Consider the following 23,491-nt stretch of genomic DNA (forward strand, 5'->3'; position numbering starts at 1 on the left):
TTTGATATAGGTTACTAATATTTTCTACACCAGGGTTGTATAGTCACTCTATCACATAGTATAGATGTGACACTAATTAAATTCATCCATACCTGGCTAAATTTTGCCACATATAGAAGAAAATGAATGGCAATAAGTGAGACATGTCAAGAAGTAAAATGAGTCCCAGATGGAGGGTGTTCTTTAATATATATTCATAGCTTTAGTTACTTGTAACGGGCCTATTCTATGTAAGATATTCATGTGATAGGACATCTACCATCTTAGTACTTACAGAAAATAGGAAGAAGACTAGAAATATTAAAAAGACTGGAAATATATAAAATATATATATAATTTTTAAAATATGTTTCAGCATCTCTCCAAGACAAAATAGTGAAGTGCTCCATTATATATATAAAATTCTGAAACAGTTATAAATTGGTGCCAAAAAATGTCCTAAATAAAGGTGTAAAACCATGGAACTCAGTGGCAATACTCAAGATGGTTATAATTTCAAAAATAACTGTGCAAGATGGCAGTATACTTGAGAACTGAAGCAATGCCCTGTAGTTCCATAGGTGACAATATTTATGTATATATTTGGGCTAAGAAAGATGTGTTTCTAGTGGTGTATAGCATGTGCAGCCATGGACATGAATAGGACTGACTCCTGGTCATGTGACAATGAACCTACTAATTGGACACAAATAAAAGCTTCTTATAATAAAACTTCTGTGGAATAGAGCAAAGAGGTAAACTATGACAGCTGAGGTATCAGGAGAAGACTAATGAGTCCTTCATTATTTTGTCTTGGAGAGATATTGAAACATATTAAAAAGAAAAATCATATAAAGGTTACAAAGATCATTTTCCTTTCTTAGACTGAATAGAATTAGCATTAATTAATCTTTTGGCATTCATTATTACACCATATGCAAAGCATATAGAGATAAATGTGCTGTAAACATTGACCCTGAAAAACTTGTGGTCTCTCAGGACAAATGGCCATGATGCCAATCAAAGTGTTTTAAATGCCACAGAGTGCCATGAGACCTAACGTATAAATATTTATTGCCAAAGCACAAGGCTCCTTTTGGAGTTCTTGGAAAATATGAATAGTGTATCAGATACCATAAAATTTAGTACAGAGCAATATTTTATGTGATAAGATCCATAGTCAGAAACACACTTATGATATGATCCAGTGTATATATGTGTTTGAAAGAAATATGTTTTTATAAAACCATATTTATCTTACAATGAACTCAACATTTTATGCTTAAGATGATTGCATTTTTTACTTTATTTGAAACTGCCCATTGATTAAATTGATTTCATGATAACAAGAATTAAACACTAACTCATTGAAAAACAGCAATTTAATGGATGAATTGGAGCATGAAAAAAACAAAAAAAATTATTAAGAACAAGTAAAATGATATTTTTCTAATTTCTTCATGAAGTGATGAAAATCCAACAAAATTTGAGGCAACAGAAATGAAAAGGATCAGATTGATCAATATTTAACCCAAAACTTGACCAATGCTTGCTAGGAAGACTTTACGGAGGGAAAGTGGTGGAAGATTGAAGAGGTGTTATCAGTCATTAAACCACAGAAGTCATCAGGGAGAGCCCACTCAGGGGATGGCTTTCCAGGTTCTTCAGTTAAACTTAAGACGATATGTCATAGGGAGACATCAAACAGATTCTACATTACATTGCTACTTGAAGCACAGGGCCACTATATTAAGATATAGTGAGAAATAATTATTTTCAGTTCCAAAATAAATGCAGTTATTTTTCCAAGTCTAGAAGGCAGTGAGGCTGATGGCACTGGGACAAGACCTTAGGAACACAGACTTTTAGGAGGCATGAGTGCAAGGGGGTTCAGGAGGTGATAAGAGGCAAAAGGATTTCTGATTTACAGAGGAGCCCAACACCACCATGCAAATGGAGTCCACTTACAGACAGAAAATGTAGCCCAAGTAATAGCATGATTGTAATAGTTGTGTTATACTTAGCTAAGATGAATTAGTGTATAGGACTTGACCAGTTTTGATATATATTACATACTGTATCCTATAACAACTGGAAAAAGAGAGAAAGACACAAGGGGGAAATATTATCCCTAATATTAGGAATGAAAACCTTATGATAGAATCAAAGTTGCCACATACTTGATAATAGAACTTCTATGTGCCAAGGTTGTTTGCTATCTAGCAGTAACTTTGGAAGACCTCAACAAGAGGTTAGCATCTACGCCATCATCATTTCGAAATATCCAATTTTTCTACCATAGTGTATAATACTGCTCACCAAGTCTGGGTGTCCCCTCTGTAAAAGCATTTCAAGGTCCTAAAGATGAAATATATTTTTCTGAAAATGTCCATCTATGTGCCTGAATAAAGTCTTCAAGCACTCAACAGGATGGTATTTGAAATGTTTCAATTTCCACAATGATGATATTCTTATTCTTTTGAGAAAGTACCTTGTCAAAGCTGTCACATTTGGCATCAGCTTCAGCAGTTATGTTCCATGGTACATGTAAATTGCTTTGCTAAGAAAATTCCTACTGTATTTCTTGTGGCCTTGTCTACTCACTCCTCACTCACTCAGGTTGCCTTTAGCTTGAGAAGATAATGATATTAAATACTTTCTTAAATATATTCATAATCAACTTGAAAATATAGCTATGCAAAAGAGTCAAAAAGTTTGTTAATTGTTCCATATATTTTTGTCTGTATGGAATCCGTATGGATCTAAAAACAAAACAAAAGAAAGAAACAAACACCAACACCAAAACAAGTTGCTAGCTGAGCCCCAGCTGAAGAATTATGTAACATCCAATTTAGAGAACTAGTTCAATGATAGTCTTAAAGCTATAGTAGTTCTAGGCCCTTATTAAAAGAAAATGAAGAATTTTCAGATTGTCTTCCAAACTATCAGAAAAAATTATTTAAGCAAACATTACTGATCTTATAAATTCAAGTCTCATTCATAGTTGTAGGAGCTGCTCACTAAATATCCATAACAGTCTCTTTATTGTGTCACAACTTTTGCTGTCAGGCTATATAATTAACCAGTCATTATTTCCTAATGTCTTCAAAATATTCTTTGGCCCCAAGGGACATTTAGATTCAACAGGTCAACCATTTATTTACCTAGCAAGTTCCTGCAGGCAGAAATACCATGGTGACATCTGTCCTGCCACCAGTCTAGCTACATTGCAGGGCATCACTGGAAAAATGCTTCTACAAAATAACAGCTATTGTATCAGATGGCTGTGCTATATCACACCCAAATACAAGAATTTTCCTGATAAAACTTACTCATCTTTCACACATTTGGGATTCTAGTATTCTAATTTTATGTTGGGAAATACAGATGTAAATGGGTAAGCACTTTTAGATTACCAATCTATTATTTTGTTTTATATCAGACAATTAAGAAAGGTTAAATTCAAGGATGTCAAGGAAGTCTAGGTCCAGATTTCAGTCTTAACTATTCCTTCTGAAAGCTGCTTCTGAGGATGCTCGAATACCGACTTCACTATTAACAGCAAGACCCATCTCCATAGCATGAGCTGAAGGCATGCAACTTAAGTGCTTAGCATGGCTTCCGGGCATGTCCAAGCATGCACCAAATGAACATCAGTCACCTTCTTTTTCTCCAGGTTCCCCTTGGCGTGCTTTAAATCACTGTTCTTGACGTGTGTCATTTCAGGACATGATCATCTCTGGGCTACAGCCTGAAACTTCATATTCCCTCACCGTCACAGCTTACACCACCAAAGGAGATGGTGCTCGAAGCAAGCCCAAGCTAGTGTCCACCTCTGGGGCAGGTAATGTCTTCTGTGCATGTTTGTACCTTCAGCCCTATTGCAGACGTTCAAATAGTATGGATGTAATCTATGATTTTTTTTTTAATTGTGGGACACTGAGGAAAAAGAGACTGTGCTCAACTGTGAAATTTTCTAAGCTGAGAGGGAAAAAGAAGATCAAAATTTATACTATGTCTAAATAATCTAATTAGTCATTCAAAAGTTATTTCTGAGCATCTACTGTGTGCCCACTACCATGTACAGTACTAGGTATATAATAATAACAACAAAAGAAGATTTTCTCATTAAATTTATTTTCTGATCTGGATTATTAAATTAGCAAGTTAGCATGTGAGAAAATGTCAGTATATGCTAAGTGAGAAAAAAAGAAAGGATGTAGGCATATTGACCCTGGGAGGCCTTTTTCTTGGTATTAGGGTGCTTTTTTTATTATTGTTTCTTTGTTTTATTTGAGATGGGATCTTCTTAATTATTAGCCCTTCCTGCCTTGGCCTATGCCATTGTTCTGGGCAGAGCAGGTTATTAAAACTGAATGTAGAAGAGGTAGATTCATGAAGGTCAAGGCAAAAGGCATCTAAGCAGGGAAGTTACACAGTGATTCTGCACCATCTCCACAAGGATTCTGACTTTGTTTCTTTTCCTGTTGTTGCAATGAAAGACTAACAAAAGTAACCTTACAGGGGAAGGGCTGGTTCTGGCATAAACTTCAAAATACACTGTCATATCAGAGAGGTCAAGGCAGCAGGAGGGAGAAACAGCTGATCACATTGCATCCCTAGTCAATTAACAGAGCAATGAATGCTTGTGTTCACATGTTCAGCATCCATTTATTCAGCCCGGGACTCAAGTCCAAGCAGCATTGCTGTCTGTATTTAGGCTGGGTTTTTTGTTTTTTTTTTTTTTCCCCTAATCAATATCATCCCCCAGAGGTCCACCTTCCATGTGATTCTAGATTCTGTGAGGTTAGCAGTTAACATTGACCGTCACAAACCTCTCTAGGATGGAGCTGCCATATGATTGTGTTTGTGGCTTAAAACAGCTTTATATTTTCTAATTTTCCCTTTAACCTTTTCTGTAAGGCTTTAAAGCAAGATAATTACCCTAAAGATGGAAAACAAAAAGTAGGATGAAGAATATCAAAAGACTAAATAACTTCAGATTACTTCTAGAAAGATGGGCAGCTTCTTTGATGCTTGATAGACTTGTTTTGCTTGGCCATATTAGAGAAAGTCAGCAGGAAGAACTAGCATCACAAACTGATAAATTAAGGGATAATTAGAGATGGAGTCTCTCTGAATCCTGTCTTAGTGCAATCTCCCATGGAACGTTTCTGCTGTGGTTTTGATTTACTCCTGAGTTGCCTCTTGCACAACTTTGTAGGAATCCCTCTCTACGTAAAGACAGAAAGCAGAGAACAGCTGTGATGTTGAGCACCCTCCTGGGTGCCACCTCACTGCCAAATTTGTCTAAATGTCACAAGATCTGCCTCAATTGCATCCTGCCACCTGGACTTGCCTCAAGTGGCAGGAATCCAATTAGCAAAACTCCATCAAGATAAAGATGTTGGGATTTTTTTTATTCTTCGATTTTCTTTCCTTAACTTCTCTCCCTTTGATTTTAAAAATACCATTGTATCAGCCCATTATGTCATACTAGAAGAGAGACATTCAGTGAGGTTGTAGTAGCATGACATATGACTGAGATTATAGGAGCCACCAGTGTGAAAACATAGGTATGTGATAAGATCCCAAGTTGAAGCATGGAATCCCAAGTTGAACAAAATAGTTTGTTCTATTTATACTGACATACTTTTTTTTTATCGCTAATGCCTTGTGTGAATTATCAGATTCTTACTGCCCATGAGATGAGACTTAGGGACAGGGACATAAAAGCAGAATGTATACAGAAGAGCAGCCAAAATCCTCACAAAAGGAATGACTCTTTTTCACAGTAACACTTTTTGTCACTGCACAAGATTTTTAGCACAGTGGGTGCTGTTCAGGTTTTCTTTCACAATTTCCAGTCTTTCCTAATTGAGAAACGCTTAGATAAGGAAATGAAAATTTTCACAGTGCAGATGCTTGAGTCATACTCTTTGTTTTTAAAGAGGCCATCTAATGCTCCTATGTTGCTTACCTACCTGGTAATAAAAAAGCATCCCCTCACCCTGGTTTATTTCTCTGCAATGTGTGAACATATTAATTCACTTTGAACATAATCAGAAAAGTACCTCTTCTGTTCTGAGTCTGTAATGAACACTTAATAACAAATATAAAGGTATATAGTTAAAACTTCTTTGATAATTTGGAGACCCCCTTGAAATTTTATCTTAACGGTAAAAAACCTTTTCTGTAGGTTTATTTATCATACATCATTTCTAGAATCAATAAGCAATCAATCCTTCAAAAACAAATAGTACCCCTAACTTAAACAATCTGTGTAAGACTTATATCTAACATAAGAAAACTCATATGGAGCTAGCTTTTCTGTGTTTGAACGATAATGATGTGGATAGCTTCTTCGTTAATATTCTCACCTTTCTGTGTCATCACTACTATACAGCCTAAGGCCTTGAGATTTAACACAACCAAAAAAAAAAAAAAAAAAGTCATTACTTTGTGGGCTGGAGAAATGTTGCTCTTTCAGAAGCCCACAACCACTTGTAACTCAGCTCCACAGCATCCTACCCCTTGTATGGCCACAGTGGGCACCTGCACATCTTATTACACAGAGAACAGCATATAAACGTAATTTAAAATAAAATAAAAATTTACAAATCCCTTGCTTTGATGATTTTTGTGTACTGTTCCATGGACTCCAGTACTCTGCTGACCAGCTGTGTGTAAAGGTGATGCAGTGACAGTGATTGGAGAATTTGGAAATAATAGGCTAAGGGCAATCAACTATATTTACTCCTCATTATTTAATTGCAGGCTGAGTTTGGAACATTTGAAACTGTGGGCTTCATTGACCTCTAGAGATTGATCTTGAAAGAGTTTTGAGCTAATCACATGTATTAATCATTGTGCCATCCTAAAAGAATTAAGATAGTGAAAAGTCTAATAGAGGAAAAGAATTGAAAGTGCAGGAGGAGGCACTAACATGTCCCAAAGGTCCAAAAGGAGCACTGACATGTCCCAAAGGTACAAGAGGAGGTATAGATTGACATGTCACAAAGGTGCAAGACAGGCATTGACATGTCACAGTAGTCAGTGTAAGCTTATTGACTATGCAGCTTGGCTTTTGTGTCTGCTATTTTCTAAGATGCTATTAGCCCTCACTTCAGCCCTCCTCTGAGAATGTGAGACTCTTCTAACACTGGGAAAGCTCTCAAGCATTAGTACTGTACAAAGTAGAACACCCACTCTGATACTGGCCTGACCTTCATATGTCGTCCCCACTGTCACCTATGAACCTCGATCCAGAATCTACATATAGTACCATCTGTTCCACCTCTTTATCTTTTTCAGTAGATAAGTGTTTGTTTATAAACACAATTACCCTATGAACTTTCATTTTCCTGCTCTGATCCCTGTATGTCTTGGTACAAGGTTTTGTGCAGTACAAACAAATTGTAAATGTTTCCTATTCATAATGCTTCTTGGAGTCCCAAATGAAGTTCTATTGTCATTATATGAACTTTTGGAAAATTATTTTTCACAATATTTGGAGTGATGCCATTCTTTTTCCTTTTTCTTTTTAATCTTATCATTCTCTTAGTAAAATACAGCAACTCTTCGAATTAAATAAAATTAAGAATTATCGTCCCACATCATAGTTTCAAGTTGGCATTGTTTATTAAGAGATATATTCTCTATTTGAGACACCAATTATAACGTGAACTTTTCTTAGCAGCAGCTTACATTTTTATGAAAATAATATATAAACTCTTAATATACATGAAGTGATGTGTATGACCCTACCAATGTCTAGTATAAAGTATTTTTTAATTAAAGTATTCTGCATTTTTCTGAAAGTGTATTCAATGTGAACATGTTAGAGTCCATTTCTTTGAGAAACACTGAATTCACTGTAGTTAGAGTTCTGACCCAACATATGCATACTTATATTATTTCCATATATTGGATGTTAGTTACATACATGTACCCTGAATCTGCTAAGGATGTGAATGAAAGCTATTAACTCCAGGGGCTAAGGAGCATACCCTTGAGCAGTGCTCATACCTACTTGGGCCACAACTTACTGGCATATAAAATGAACATGTTAACCAGAAATCTTGCAAGATTCTTGGATTGCCTCATCATCTGTTTACACTTTTCTTGCAATTTGTATAAAAATCCCTATGATGCTCCTTTTAGTCTCCTGTATTCCAGGAGTGTAAGCTTTCCCTTCTCCCTGTTTGTTTCCTGTTTCTTGCTATAGATTTGGTTTACTGTTGTTTGTGGTTTCCCCACCTCTTCCACTCTTCTTCAGTATTGTCATTTATCAACTCCAGAAATAGTTGCTTTTCCCACTAACAAAACCAGAGGTAATTGGTTCTGAGTGAATACAGTGTATGTCTTTATATATCTAATCTATCTTGAAGTGTGTCCTCAGAAGAAAGTAGCTTCTAAACACAAACAGTTCATCACTCGGATGGTTGATACTTTTCATTGATATTAGTGAAAATCTTTTATCTGTAACTCTTCATTTAATAATTCACAATAGTAAGATGAAGAACATCATAAGAGTAACGTGTGTAGAGAAGGGAAGTTACAAAGATGTACAAATGGATGCATGGTTGTGGTTGTAGACTATGGTTCTGGATATGAGCTACAGCTTTATTTGTTATATACCTAACCTTAGAGAGTTTTCTAGTTCTATGGGCCTGCTTTTCATTACAGAAAATGGAGATAATAATGACCACCTAGCACATACAGTAAGGAGGGAGTGGTTAAATCTAATGATGTACAATATTCTTCTTACATAATTAGTATATGTACATAATTAATCATTGTAGTTATTGCTCTCATTAGCTATATCTTGTTAATCATTACTTGGATTCATTTTTCTATGTCAAGGATAAGCATTGATTTACAAAGATTGTATTCATTACCAAATTCTGTGTCATCCTACTTTACTAAAGAAAGGAAAAGATGATTATTTGACAATGGTATGTACAATAAGCATTGCTTTTTTATGAACAAGGAAAGGAAAATACTAATAGAGTGGCTTCCCCACATGGCACTAACTGACATATGATCCTAAATGGCAGCCATTCTTACCACTCCATTTTGTGTGCTCTAGTTCCAGGGAAACCCAGGCTTGTGATAAACCACACCCAAATGAATACTGCTCTCATTCAATGGCACCCCCCTGTGGACACATTTGGACCCCTTCAGGGCTACCGACTAAAGTATGGCCGGAAAGACATGGAGCCACTCACTACTCTGGAGTTCTCTGAGAAAGAAGATCACTTCACAGCCACAGACATCCACAAGGGTGCATCATATGTGTTTAGACTCTCAGCAAGAAACAAAGTGGGCTTCGGGGAGGAAATGGTGAAAGAAATTTCTGTGCCAGAAGAAATACCAACTGGATTCCCTCAAAATCTCCACTCAGAAGGCACCACTTCAACCTCTGTTCAGTTATCATGGCAACCACCTGTCCTAGCAGAGAGAAATGGAGTTATCACCAAGTATACCCTCCTGTATAGGGATATCAACGCTCCCCTTCTTCCAATGGAGCACCTTATTGTTCCAGCTGACACTTCTATGACACTCACTGGCTTAAAATCAGATACTACATATGATGTAAAAGTACGTGCTCACACGAGCAAAGGGCCCGGGCCATATAGTCCCAGTGTCCAGTTCAGGACACTGCCTGTGGATCAAGGTAGGATTTGTCTGCTTATGGCCTTCCTCCTTTAAAGGAATATCGATCTTTGGAAATATTTTGAAGCTGTAAATAACTGATCGGCTCATTCATATTAATAGGTTCAGCACAACAAGCAGGTAATGTATGTATGACTTAATCTATTTTGAAAACTATAGATTCAGTTATAGAATGCCACTGCAAGGCTGGCTGGCAGTACTCTATGTCCTCAGGTAAGATAAACAGAGGATAGTGACTGAATGGAGAGAAAAGAGAGTTCTTTAAGAAAATGGGTATTAAAATGAATGCTCTAAACAGGTAGGCAAATCACATTTCTGTCTTTGTTCTATGTAGGCAGCGTCTATCCCAAGCCCTATGATCCAAGGTGGAAAAGAACAAGTTATTTGCTTTAAGAATCATATAAATACATAGTTTTTCCTTTTCCAGCAGTGTTTGCAAAAAATTTTCATGTCAAAGCAGTTATGAAGACATCAGTGCTGCTGTCTTGGGAGATTCCAGAGAATTATAATTCTGCTATGCCTTTCAAAGTAAGTATTCTTTAGGAGTCATGGGCAGAAGTATAATGGACAGCTGATAATGGCGCATTATTTGTCACTAATACAGAAAGCTTTGATTTGGACAGATGAGCTGTAGATATAGTTTCATGGTAAAATGTTTGCCTAGCATGTATGAGGCCCTGGGTTGGCTCTCTAGTACTACAAAACAAAGTTGATTTGGGCTCATAGGCTCTAATGTTATTTGTGACTTTCATGAACGAGTTGCATGTGGAGCTTCAACACTGTGACCTTCATTGTATGACTAACACAGTACCTAGTAAATTAAACTTGAACTTTTTACAGCAAACTACTACTTTCTATTCCCATTAAAAGGGGGAAGGGTCAATAAGATTTCAGCTAATTTTCAATGCAGTTTTATATGATTTTAAGATTGTATTTATTGGTCTGAATTCTAAGCACTTTAAAAATAAAACTGACATGACAATGAGATCTTGCAAAGTTGCAGCAAGTAATTATTATTTGTGAAATAAATAGAAAAAAATTTTTTTGGTAAATAAAAATATATTTAGAACAGAATTTCAAACCTCCTGGTAAATTATAGATATCATGCGTTGAAAGCCTAGAACACTTTCTGTTATGAGCACATCTAACTAATGAGTTAAATCTTGAAAATTTATTGTATTATTTCTTTGTTGTACATTTTTGAGAGACTCGGGAACATTTTACCTTTACAGAGTAAGAACTATTAAGAGAACTGATCAGACACCAGAATTATAAATACTTATGGGATTAGGAACTGATCAGAAATAGAATTAAACTGGCAAAGCAAGTGAATAACAATTGGTTGAGAGACTGATAACCAACTTGTGATTGATTGTATCTCTGTAGATTCTTTATGATGATGGGAAAATGGTGGAAGAAGTGGATGGCCGAGCTACCCAGAAGCTGATCGTTAACCTGAAGCCTGAGAAGTCATATTCTTTTGTGTTAACCAATCGTGGGAACAGTGCTGGTGGATTGCAGCACAGGGTGACAGCAAAGACTGCCCCAGACGTGCTCCGCACCAAGCCTGCCTTCATTGGGAAGACAAACTTGGATGGCATGATTACTGTGCAACTGCCTGATGTTCCTGCAAATGAAAACATAAAGTAAGTTAATTTAAGGAAAGAAAGGCAAGTGAATATAGAGCCTGTATTTCAGTGTTATTGTGGTTATAAAAGAATGGATTGCTGCCTATAACATGGAAGATTCTCTTGTGTAGGCTCATACTTTTACTATCCAGGATTTATCACACTCTGTTCCTATTCATGCTAACACAGTCTCATCATTGGAACGTTGTGGGATTTTTTTTTCTGTTCCAGCCATATTATTTTGAAAGAGAGAGAACAAGTTGCAAAAATACAATTTACTGTGACATATAGAATATACTTGATAATTGACAGCAAAATAATAATGCTTATTATAACTGAAGAAAGTATTAAAATCTGCAAAAAGTCTGAAAGAAGCCACAAGAACTTAAGTATTTGAAAATAATGTGTGATAGTGAGATTTTGTTTGTGTGCTAAAATAAAGGAAGGATTCAAGTACAAAATAACGTTGGAGAAAAAATAAAATATTAGAAAATATACCACACAGCAGAGTATGGAAGACAATTGACCAGAAATACAAAATTAGCCCAGTTAGTTGAGAAGTTTGTCCAAAGATGTAGTCTCAGCTGACCTCATAACTAATAGAAAAACAGATGGCATCATTGAAGTATCTGATGTAAAAGTGTTGGAGTAGACCTTGGCAATGAAAAGAAGTTGGCCTCTGTCTTCAGTGAGCCTGACATAGAGTAGGAAGTATGAAAAGACTAATGTTACAGTTATCCTCAAGATAGATGATGCTAGGGTGAGATGAGTCCATACATTTCTGAACATCATTTTGAAGGTCAAATAGTAAGCTTATAAACTGTAAGAACCAGAAAGTTATATATCAAGTGGTAGTGCATCTTTAGTTAGCGCAGCAAGTATTCCTGTCAAGCTGGACCCAGAACACTTGGGCAAGCTAGGAAAGGGGTGAGGGTTGGCTTGGGGTGGTGAAAGGGTGGACAAGAGGCACGTTGTGCTCAGCAGGTGGAGCTGCATTCTATAGACAGTAGAAACTCACTAAAGCTCTGGATGCAAAAACCAGTGTGATGTCAATCATGTGATACCTCATATCTATCTTTCCATTTGAGGAGCCATTTACTGAATATCTTGTGACATATTACATAGAACTGTTACCTGTTTGGAATGAAAAATCTATTTTTTTATTTTTATTGTATTACATGATAAAGTCAAGATGCCATTGTTGGGAAATGTTTGAAGTTGAACAGAAGGCATGTGTACGTAGTCCATGTACTGTTGAAATAACCAGAGCCCCCTAATGTGGTAGAGAAAATTTTTGGGAAGTCATTATGCAGTCAGTTAGCATTCGACAAATTACATAACTAAAAAGTAGGGCAAATAGTGGTCCACACAGGAGGCAAAAGGAAGTGGGAGAGACACTTGAGCAGAAGTGCAGCAGAAGTCAGCGCGTGCTTTATAGAGGTCAGAGGAAGGAACAGTGTCACACATGGCTCATCAAAGTGGTAAAATATCAAGAGGAAATCTGAGGCAAATTGGACAAGGTTACTATTCACCAAAGATGTGCTATACCAAAAAAGGAAATCACTGTTTAACTCAGTAGTGAATATGTATTCTAAATGAGGCCTTCGTATGAATTATCTAGTTAGAAATTTGGGCTCAGAAAAGTGAAGTGAGACGAAAGGCACAAATCTGGGAGCTACCAGAGCAACATTGGTTTTTACAGCGAATGACAGAACATTGAAGCAATGAGATGGAAATATGAAACAAAAGATAAAACATAAAGGTTGTAGTAAGAGGGGAGTCCACTGATGACAGAGAATAGTTTCATATAGAGAGGGCACCTGGGTGAGGACATGATGGCCAAGGCACTATATCAGATGGGACATTTAGACAGTAAGTGAAGAACTCCAAGATCCAGCCAGGTATGGTGATACTCCTGTAATCCTAGCACTGGAAAGGCTGATGCAGGAAGATTGGAAATTTGCAGACAGCCTGGGTTAGTAGCAAGTCTCTGTCTTAAACAAAACAAAAGATTCTTTTGTCTTAAAGCAACAAAAGAATCCTCAGCTTTGGACAAGATAGCAATCTTATTCCAAGCTGAAAGAAATAATGAAAAAAAAACAGTATTAAAAGTAAAAATATGAAAGAAGAAATTTTAGTGAAGTATAATTTGTGAAATTCACTCAGGATTAAGTAGTAACTTTGACCCACTTTACACTCTGCCAAATCAATCTTTCCCGCGCAGACCTTCACTTGACGTTTATTTGATAAAAACGATGGCAGGTTGTACCACAAGTAATAGAATTTTCAAAATGCACTCTGATAAGGTCTTCATTTTGTCTAATCTTCTTTTTCAGTTTCTGAAAATTAAAAGTGAAAATACAAGGCCAGCCCACTTTTTATCACAGTAAAATTTAATACGAATGCAAGATTGTATTTGTGTGTTGACTTTTTAATTCTTCCTGAGTTTCTATTATTATTAACAGATAAATAGGTTTTTGAAACCACTTTATTGAAATATATACAAAGTGGTAGAAGCTAGAGTATACTTTTAGTTTAGGAACTGGTAGGCAGAGGCAGGATGATCTCAAGTGAGTTTGAGGCCAACTTGACCTTCATAGTGAGATGCAAGCCAAGCAGGACTACATAGTAGACTCTGTCTCACACACACAAAACAAATCAAAAGTGGTACATATTTAACATACAGAGTTTAATTAGTTTTTATTATAATTATCATCCATCAAACTATAGAGACCCTAGACGTAGCAGACACACTTTGAACGAGTATGGAGTAGCAGGCAATGTGGCAGAAGTTCATTCAGTAAAAAGTTCAGAATATATTATTATTCTTAAGCAACATTTGCCTGACTGACTTGGGAGACTTCAATAATGATATCTGTCACAATGTCCTATGATTGACTGGGCTCCTAACCCAGGTTTAGTAACTTATAGAGGCATTGTAGAAAAAGTGACATCTATATGCAGGCTTTACAAATCACAAATTTTGCAGGGTAGTAGTGGCACATGTCTCAAATCCTAGCACTCAGGAGGCAGAAGCAATAAAATCTTTGAGTTTAAGGGCAGCCTGGGCTACGGAGTTAGTTCTAGAACAGCCAGAACTATACAGAAAATCTTTATCTCAAAAAATTAACAAACAAACAACACCAGTAGTAACAACAATTAAAAAAATAATCCAGGTTACTGTCTGGGTTGGGAGCAGAGGACTCTTAACAGAGACCAGGAAACAGGAGGTACATGGCCTCTTATACCACACCCTGCCTTTTCTGTTAGAATCTAGCAAATCCAAATTGAGTACATAGTATTTCTAGTATTGTGTCAAGATGAAGTCCTATCTTATCATAAGATGCAGAAAACAGCTCACATGAATCAGATGAAGTACGGGGCTCTGGAAACAGGAACCCTGTCAGCTCAATACAGATGTCTAGAGAACAGTGCTAAAGGTGGTAGTTAGATTCAATGTGAATTGAGAAAGATTTGCGAAAGCTTAAAAGTTATAAACAACTACAAACCAGAAGGAAATGGGGACGATAATTGCAATCCATTAAACAAAACTTGTGTATTTCCTTGAAGAAAACCAAAAAGGTGAACGTTGCAAAACATACTGAGTGACATTGAAGCTGGCTGTGTTTTCATGACTTTTCTTGGCTGATGCAGAAAATGAACTGGTTTCTTAGTGAAGTCCTTAGTGAAAATTGTCATTTTTATTTATTGGTGGCAAATTTCAGTTTCATGTTTCAACTTCTGACTAAATTCAGACGTTCCAGAATGCATTCAACGCTTTAGGGGCGTGTCGGGTTTGTTTTTAAGCTGATTCAGTGTTACTTTTGACTTAGGTGTTTTGGACACATCTACTCTCATTTAGAATCAGCAAAAAGTGATAAAACTTTGGTAACAGGAGGAGAAAAAACTAATGAGGTGCAGAAAGGAAAAAAAAAACAGCTGGGGAAAACTGTTTCCTAGAAATGAAATAAAAGTTCGCAGAAATACATTTCTTCCTTCTGAAAACAAAACAATACAAAACAAAACAAAATGAAACCTAAACTATAAAAGTGGTGGAGCAGGAAGAACATCACACCTATAGGGAATAAAAAGAAGATCTGATTAAAAATTTGTAATAAATTTATACTAATGTTTATGTTAATAAATTATTTTCTAGGGTTCCTTAAAGGAATAATAATTGAAACATATCCATTCTGTTGGCATCTCTATTTCTGTACATGGCATGAGCAGTAATTTTAAGAAGGTCATCCTGTGCCATTTATTACAGTTGGCAAGTTTTGAAATTGAAAACACTGTAGTGTTTTATCCAGTATTTTATGAACAAAATTCAGAAAGCAAATAGAACTCTAGCTGATCTGTGGATGCTAACTTCTTAACTATAAGCTATCTAGAATAGTGCTGCATGACATTGTCTCCTGTATAGCAAAACAGTTTGAGGACTGAAGAATATTTGCTTACTAATAGAAACCATGCTTTTCTCAATTCTATCCAAGTTAATTGTAAGGTCTTAACTCCTAGCCTGTTTTTACCATGTGCAAATTAAATGGTTTCTTATCCACTTAAAAAATTCCTTTTGTTTATGTGTATATGATAGAACTTGCTGTGTCTGCATGAGCCAGAAGAACATGTAGGTTACCCTAGAATTGGAATTACAGGTGAGCTACAGAATGTAGGGACTGGGAACTAAACTCAGGTCCTTTGGGAGAGCCTGAAATTCTCTTAACTAGAGCCATTTATCCAACAACAAATTCTTATTCATTTATTGAAGACACAGCTTCTTATTACTGTATTTTTCCTGTACTTGGTTCTTTTATTGGCTTGTGGAGGCAAGCAAATGGTTGAATTATTTTGTAAACTATCCCAAGGATGCATCCAGCTCTCTTGTCATAGAATCTGTGATGCTTCAGTCTTAGTTTGTAACAGTCGTGAAGACAGAATACCAATTAGAAAATGCTATAATGCTACCATTATTCCACCATGAGGCACATTCATGACAAAAGGCTCTCCAGTGACTTTTATATAACAGAATTTAAACTGATTGATTAAAACTGAAAGCAGACTTCTCCGGATTGTACTTATAGATAAAGCTACTGCCAGGCACAAGGTATAAAATTAGTTTCATAATGACTTAACATTTCAGAACAGAAATGGGAAAGTGTATTCTGTAATGTCACAGCACACGTTTGGTACACATGCATACAGACAAAAGACTCATATACATACACACACACACACACACACACACACACACACACGAATGAAACAATGCCCCTTAGGCTGGTAGTAGAACAAAGAGAGTTCCAGCACTAGCATCTGGCACCAAGATTGGGATGCTGGGAGTGCCATAATCACTACATTGTGTAGGTTGCCAGAGTTACATGAAAGACAAGGGAAGCCTTCCTATTTATCACCTCACTGCTTCATCAGTGAAGTGAATGAAGCTAAGGATAAATAACTTCCCATACTACACACAGCTAAAAACATTCAACATCTTAATTTGAAGATAGAAATTGGAAAGATCATTCAACCTATTGTTGGTTTTCTATGATAAAGTAATTTGATTTAAGCAACACACACAAAACGTAACAGGAAAAATTATGTGAAGATTGACATTTATCCTTGAACTTTGAAAAAGATTTTGACCTCCAGTTAAATAACAAGTTTCAAAATGCAAGACCGATTACAAATGCTAAAACGCTGGCTGCATTTGAAGTAGGACTATGTAACAAAGACCAGAACTTGCCTTCTCACATAATTATATGGTGCTTGAACCCTTGATAATAGTGTATTAAATGAATTTACAAAAACTTTGCTTAATATAATTTAAACTGTGAAGATTGTATTTAACTTATCTACTTAAATCAAATATTCTGAAAAACCATACCATAATTTATAAGTAGTCACAGGGTTTCTAGATACATTAATTAAGAAGATTTTTAATCTGTTCTATTAACATAATAGTTGAAGTCTTTGTTGGCAAAGGTATTTTGAGCCTGAAGCCCAGGCCTTAGGCAAACAAGCAAAGTACAATATAGAACTTAGTTTTATCAAAAATATTTTTTCCATTTCAAATAATTATACTCAGTTGGTATAATTTTGTCAATATAAATTTATAGGACAGATATCAGCTCCCTATTTGTCTCCCTCCCCTTATCTGAGTCCTCTCATTTTTCATAAGGTATCATGTGAGATTAGAATGAAGATTTCTAATAAGCTGATAAAGAAAACTATAGTAAGGATTATGTTTCCTATATAAACTCTATGTGGTCGTGTCATTATTTTTCTAATGGAAAGAGGAAGAGTTTGTAAACTCTCATAGGAAACCCCGAACATTTTAACTACTTAATTTAGAAGGGACATGAATCCCCATGAGCAACCTATCCTAACCATTTCCACTGTTCAGAAGAAAAGTAATTCAGTGATAAACTGACAGTGTTGAATGAATTTTGAAGAGATTACACGTACATTTACCTTAATAATATTCTTTTAAATATCAAAAATCCCTTAAAGAGTATAAATCATTATAGATGCAAAATGGTCAATTTATATAACAGTCAACCAGAAGTCAGAAAATGGTTCTCTTGTGAAGTGATAAGTTAATTAATATTTAAGAAAGAGAATTAACTTGATAAACTTCTAAGCAGTTGGGAAAGAATGATCAAGGATATGGTGACCAAATGCCCCATGATCAATTCAAAACACTAAGAGCCAATCTAGGTATAACTCAGTGTGGAAAAAGGGATTCAAGCAAGATTCTGACAGGCCTTGCAATATCTTGGTCTTTATCCTAAGAGAAATAAGTCTCCATTGAAATATCATCAGGGGTTGAAATGGCACAATCAATTTTGTATTGTGAAATGAAATTTCAGAAACTAGACTAGAAAAAGATAGTTGGTGGAGACGAGAAGTTATGGGACTATTGTCCAGGCATGACAACAAAATGGAATGAGGCCAGATGGGTGGCAGTAGAGTGGCGGAGATGTGAATCCTCTGGAGATGGGGTTCAGAAGTTAAGAGCACTTGGAAATGAACCAGGAAAGGGGAAAGAAGAAAGTGAAAACAGATTTCCAATATAATGGCCACATCGTTTTCTGGGGTTGCAATGGCTATGGTGCAGCCTGAGAGCAGAAAAGACTTGGTATTTATTTCATTGTCACTACAGCAATGGCTGAGTACTTTGGCGCATAAAGTTGAACTTGATGAATCTTTGATATTCAGAAGAGAGTTTGGGATGAACATAATTATCTATGCATTATTTACATAAAGCTAATATTCTAAGTTCTGAGTGAGGATGGAATCTTCTTGTATTAAAAAAAGAGCATGAAGAGAAATTTGGGGCAGAGTGTTAAAATTATTTAATTTAACAGTTATGCATCAATAATAAATTCTGCTATAATGATAAAGTTTGTATAATAATTCATAAAAGGAGAAAAGTCAAGAATATTGCTAATTGCCAAAAGAGGCATAGAATTCTTTATTGAAGGTCTTACTTACATGCTAAGAGAAATTTTACACAGATAAAAAAATTCTTCTTTCAACTTAACACCATGTAGGCATATGGTGCCTAAAATCTCCAGAGTGTTGATGCAGTGCAGTGTTGATGCAGTGCAGACCTGAGCCAGCACTCTGCTGAGGCAGTGCAGTGCTGAGACAGTACAGTGCTGATGCAGTGCTGTGCTGAGGCAGTGCTATGCTGAGGCAGTGTAATGTTGATGCAGTGCTGTGCTGAGGCAGTGTGATGATGATGCAGTGCTGTGCTGAGTGAGTGCAGTGTTGATGCAGCACTGTGCTGAGGCAGTGTAATGTTGATGCAGTGCTGTGCTGAGGCAGTGTAATGTTGATGCAGTGCTGTGCTGAGTGAGTGCAGTGTTGATGCAGCACTGTGCTGAGGCAGTGCTGTGCTGAGGCAGTGTAATGTTGATGCAGTGCTGTGCTGAGGCAGTGTGATGATGATGCAGAACAGGGCTGAGGCAGTGCACTGCTGATACAGCCCTGTGTTAAGGCAGTGATGATACAGTGCAACGTTGAGACAGAAGGAGCAGAGAAAGTGCAAACCTTCCTAGAGAATTTGGACAGAAAGAGATGAGAGAGACTTTTGTGACTGGACTATGGCTTTGTTTTTTTTTGTTTTTTTTTTGTTTTTTTTTTATATTCTGGGTTTTGTTTGTTGTTGTTTGCTTGTTTGTTTAAATTGTAGAAGAAAGGATTTATTTGGATTTACAATTTCCGAGACAGTTTCCATGATGTCCACTATGACAGAGTAAAGTATAGCAGCTATCATATCATCTAAGAGCTCACGTCTTAAATCATAAAGAGGAAAGCACACAAGAAATGTTGGTAAGCTGTAAACTTTAATAGATGGCTTCCATGGGCACACTTTTTCCAGCAAAGACACAGCTTCTGAGCTTCCTTAGACATCCCCATGAACCATAGATGGGACAGCTGTTTATATAGAGCGGCTCACCCTATCCTGTTCCTGTCTTCTAACTAGTAGGTACTTGGCCAGGACTTCTGTTTGCTTTGATTTTTCAATAGGGGATTCAAGTGTGGTTGATAGGCAACCTGTAGGCTCCAATGGGAAGAACAAAGTTGAGGTAGAAGTACTTGCATCAGCAGTAATATGTTTAGTGCATGTCTTAGGAAACTAAGAGGGAGGAAATGGAAACCATTAATCAATCAGTGTCATGATACATATAGTCCCAAGCATCTTCTGTACTAAAAGGAAAGATTATGGTTTATGTACATGGCCAAGGAGGATTATAGTTTGCTAGAAAAATGATGAGGAAAATTTTATCAGATTTCATTTTCTCTATCAGTGATACAGATCCCTTTTTCTAAGAAGATGTAGATGTTCAATCTCTGAGTCTGCGTGAGAAAACGATGCATGTGGAAATGAAAATAAAAGTTCAAGAGACAAGGAGTGTGGAGACCTAGTGGCCTGTCTGTATCTGAGGGTCATAAATTTATGCTATGATCTGCACTGTTATATTATTTCTCATGCTTTATTTAGCCTCCTCGGCTTAGGGGCAGAAAGTGTCATGGATTTCAACTGTGGCTTTGGGAAAAAATGACAACTAAAAGCAATTAGATCTTTAGTTGGTGTGTGAACATTTCTGTAAAGATAGAAAGGAAAGCACCAGTGACACTGGCAGAGTTCTGAAGGTAGGAAACTCACACAGACACACACACACACATACACACACACACATCTTCTAGAAAAAAAATGAGAAGCTGGATTTGGTAGGTTTCTGATGATGCTAGGATATATTACAAATTCTTCACTATAGAGAACAAATTTTGGATAATGTGAATTCCAGATTGCCAGATTATCATGAAATGTGCCAGGCTGCTCTGAACGCAGTCCTGCCTTCCTGCCATAGATGAGAGCTTAGATCAGTAGACAAAGAAGGTGATAGATATCTGACCATCCCGATAATTAATTGCTGTGGGGTAAGCTGTTCCATTCTTACCTCAACAGAGAGTTCACTGAATAATTCGGGGGAATAGTGCTGAAGTCAAAATACGGATTTTTATATATAAAAAAATGGCAACTCGTTGTGAAAGAGGAAGAAAAATTAATAGCAGTCATCAGCTTGACTGATCTATCAGAGCCTTCAGGGAAACAATGGGCACTCTCTGCTAACCCCCGGTGCCATTGCTGTAGGAAGAGAAGCTCTCCTGACTGCACAGGGATGAAAATCAAGAGGCTCCTTGACAAGTGTGTTTATCAAGTGCATCTGCAGTGTTATTTTGAACGCTCAGTTGAAGCTCTGTCAATTCTCTCTGTGCTCATTTAACATGATGGACTTGTTTGGCAAATCCTTCAGGTGGTAGGAGGGTGTGAATACGAGGAAGCTTAGTCTGGATCATAAAATAAAAAATATTGGCGTCTTTCACAACACACTCCAACTCTTATTTTTTCTCAACTTCCTTGATCATCATGCTTCTTTGTAGTAAAGAAATTGAATGGCTAGATGCTGGAACCTTATACATCTGTGGATTCATTGTAGAGAGCACCACGGAGAAAAGATTCTGGTTTGAATTGAATTCATGATTAAGGGAAAGGTTTAACAAGTCCATTTTCCAGTGTGGTGTAGAATTTGTAACGTGCTAGTGAAGAATGTAGAAACCTTGCCACTATCCACTGGCCTCTCTTTGGTACTGTGTGCTTCACAGGTTGCCAAGCTCTTTTAGTTCTATTACATTCTTTTCTCCAGAGAACAGGCTCATAGTCCTTTTTCAGAATATACAACTGAAACTCAGTGTGTTAAACAAGCAGTCTTTAAACAGACACTCTTATAGGTGTTTAAAAAGAGCTCTGAGCCATTAGTAGCAGAGCCCCACTCCAGGTAAGGTACATCACAAGGTGACAGGTTTGTCATCAGAATACTTGTGGGAATAACTGCCCAACTAATAGAGTGAAATCAAGAATGAAAAGGTCACTTTTCTAGTAAGGATAATTTTTAAAGCTAAGGTGATAGGAAATTAATTTTAGCAGAATTTTATTTAACCGAAAATATCAATGTTATTGTCATTTGTTACTATGTCATCACAACTCAGTTATCACTGAGATTGTAATTTTATACTGACTTTTACACATAACGCCATATCTCAGTTCTCACCAGCCACATTTCAATGCTTGATGGCCATAGAGGTCTCACAGCTACCATTCTGGACAGCTCAGCTCTGAAAGATATGTATGTGAAGAACCTTTCTGTAGGAGAGAGTTTGCTGAGAGGGCTTTCTCTGTCCCCTTTGACTCAAAAATAGCTCATGGAACAGGGCTGGAAAATCCTACTCCTTGCTTTTCTTTGCCCTGTGTGGTAGCTGTCTCTTTTAAAATTATATAAATTCATTCCTGTGTTGATGTATATGTGTTGTTGATTTTTCTATGAATCTCCAAACTTATGATATTCTCAGAAAGAGAATAAATGAAAAAATAAACTAAAACCCATCATGAAGGTTTCAGTGAATTCCCTCATTGTTTAAATTGGGCAGTTATTTAATTGTTCTTATTTCTTTTATCTGTGGCCAGCTTCTTCCCTTTCAGTCTTTTATGGATTGTGATGTATGAATGCAAAACTAGATTGTGCATTTAATGCAATACCAAAATTATTTTGTGATTGCTATATTATTAGTTATCATCTGCAGTGTTTTCATATTGAACACTGATACAGAGTTCTTGCACATGCAAAGCAAGAGCAGGGTGTTTACTATACTGAAGCTACAGAGTACCTTCATGATTAATGTGAACCTTGTCTTGAACATGGAGCTTTATGCAGTCCTTATGTTTTGGTTGATCAACCTCAGTGTATGGAACATTTGAACTTCTTTATGGACATGTTATTACACTGAGTCCTATTTTGAAGGACTTTAGGTATAAATAGTCTCCAAATACCTGTACTACTTACAATTTTACAATTTAGTTAGCTTTTTAGTATACTTTTATCTTTATATAATTATAAGATTAGGAGTGACTTTAATATACTTTCATTTTTACTTAAATATAATACATAATTTTGTACATAATTTTGTATATGTACAAAATAATAGATGCTTATAACACAATAGCCATTTTTATTACATATCTTTCTTTAAAAAAACTTTTTATTAGAGAATATTAAAAATGTTTAGTGCATCAGTCTGAAGTAGTGATTTTAATACAGCTTGGTTATGTCTAGATCCTAACAAAAATATCTGCTATGTTTGGGATATTTAATAATGAGCAGATAACCATGTGAAATTATCATATGAAGTCATCAAGCTCACACATTGACATCCACCGCGTATTTTTTTAATTAAATAAACAAGTGGTTAATTTTTCTTACTAAAAAAATAGATGAGTCACCTGACATTCATAAATTTTCTTCTGTCTTCATGTTTAGTCTGTAAAAGATTAAAGGTTGTAACTATTTTCCCTCTTCTCTGAACTAACTGTATTGTTTCTTCATTCTTAAACAGGGGTTACTATATTATAATTGTGCCTTTGAAGAAGTCTCGTGGGAAATTCATCAAGCCCTGGGAGAGCCCCGATGAAATGGAGTTAGATGAGGTAATTGTGTCTTTGTTGTCTGTTGTCTTTCTATGGAAGACTCTCAGCACTTTGTTCTGGTCTCAGCTACGGAGTGTCTGGAAAAGAGAGTGGATCAGTAAACATGGCTTGCTGTATTCTAGGAATTCTATCAAAGATCCTTTTCTTTTAATTA

The 23,491-nt window shown here is 36.3% G+C and overlaps 1 protein-coding gene across 33 annotated transcripts in view; it reads left to right on the forward strand.

Moving 5' to 3' along the window:
- Ptprd (protein tyrosine phosphatase receptor type D) overlaps nucleotides 1-23,491 on the forward strand; it is a 1,324,101-nt gene that overhangs the window by 1,163,925 nt on the left and 136,685 nt on the right. For 12 of the 33 annotated variants that reach the window (XM_076934732.1, XM_076934730.1, XM_076934744.1 and 9 more), the window contains 5 exons: nucleotides 3,706-3,823; nucleotides 9,071-9,658; nucleotides 10,085-10,185; nucleotides 11,044-11,303; nucleotides 23,247-23,337. In XM_076934732.1, coding sequence (XP_076790847.1) covers nucleotides 3,706-3,823; nucleotides 9,071-9,658; nucleotides 10,085-10,185; nucleotides 11,044-11,303; nucleotides 23,247-23,337 — 1,158 coding nt within the window. The remainder of the gene's footprint in view (nucleotides 1-3,705; nucleotides 3,824-9,070; nucleotides 9,659-10,084; nucleotides 10,186-11,043; nucleotides 11,304-23,246; nucleotides 23,338-23,491) is intronic. The other 21 variants (XM_076934735.1, XM_076934746.1, XM_076934737.1 and 18 more) reach the window with 3 other exon arrangements.

The sequence above is a fragment of the Arvicanthis niloticus genome, chromosome 5 (genome assembly GCF_011762505.2).
Source record: "Arvicanthis niloticus isolate mArvNil1 chromosome 5, mArvNil1.pat.X, whole genome shotgun sequence".
Lineage (NCBI taxonomy): Eukaryota > Metazoa > Chordata > Mammalia > Rodentia > Muridae > Arvicanthis > Arvicanthis niloticus.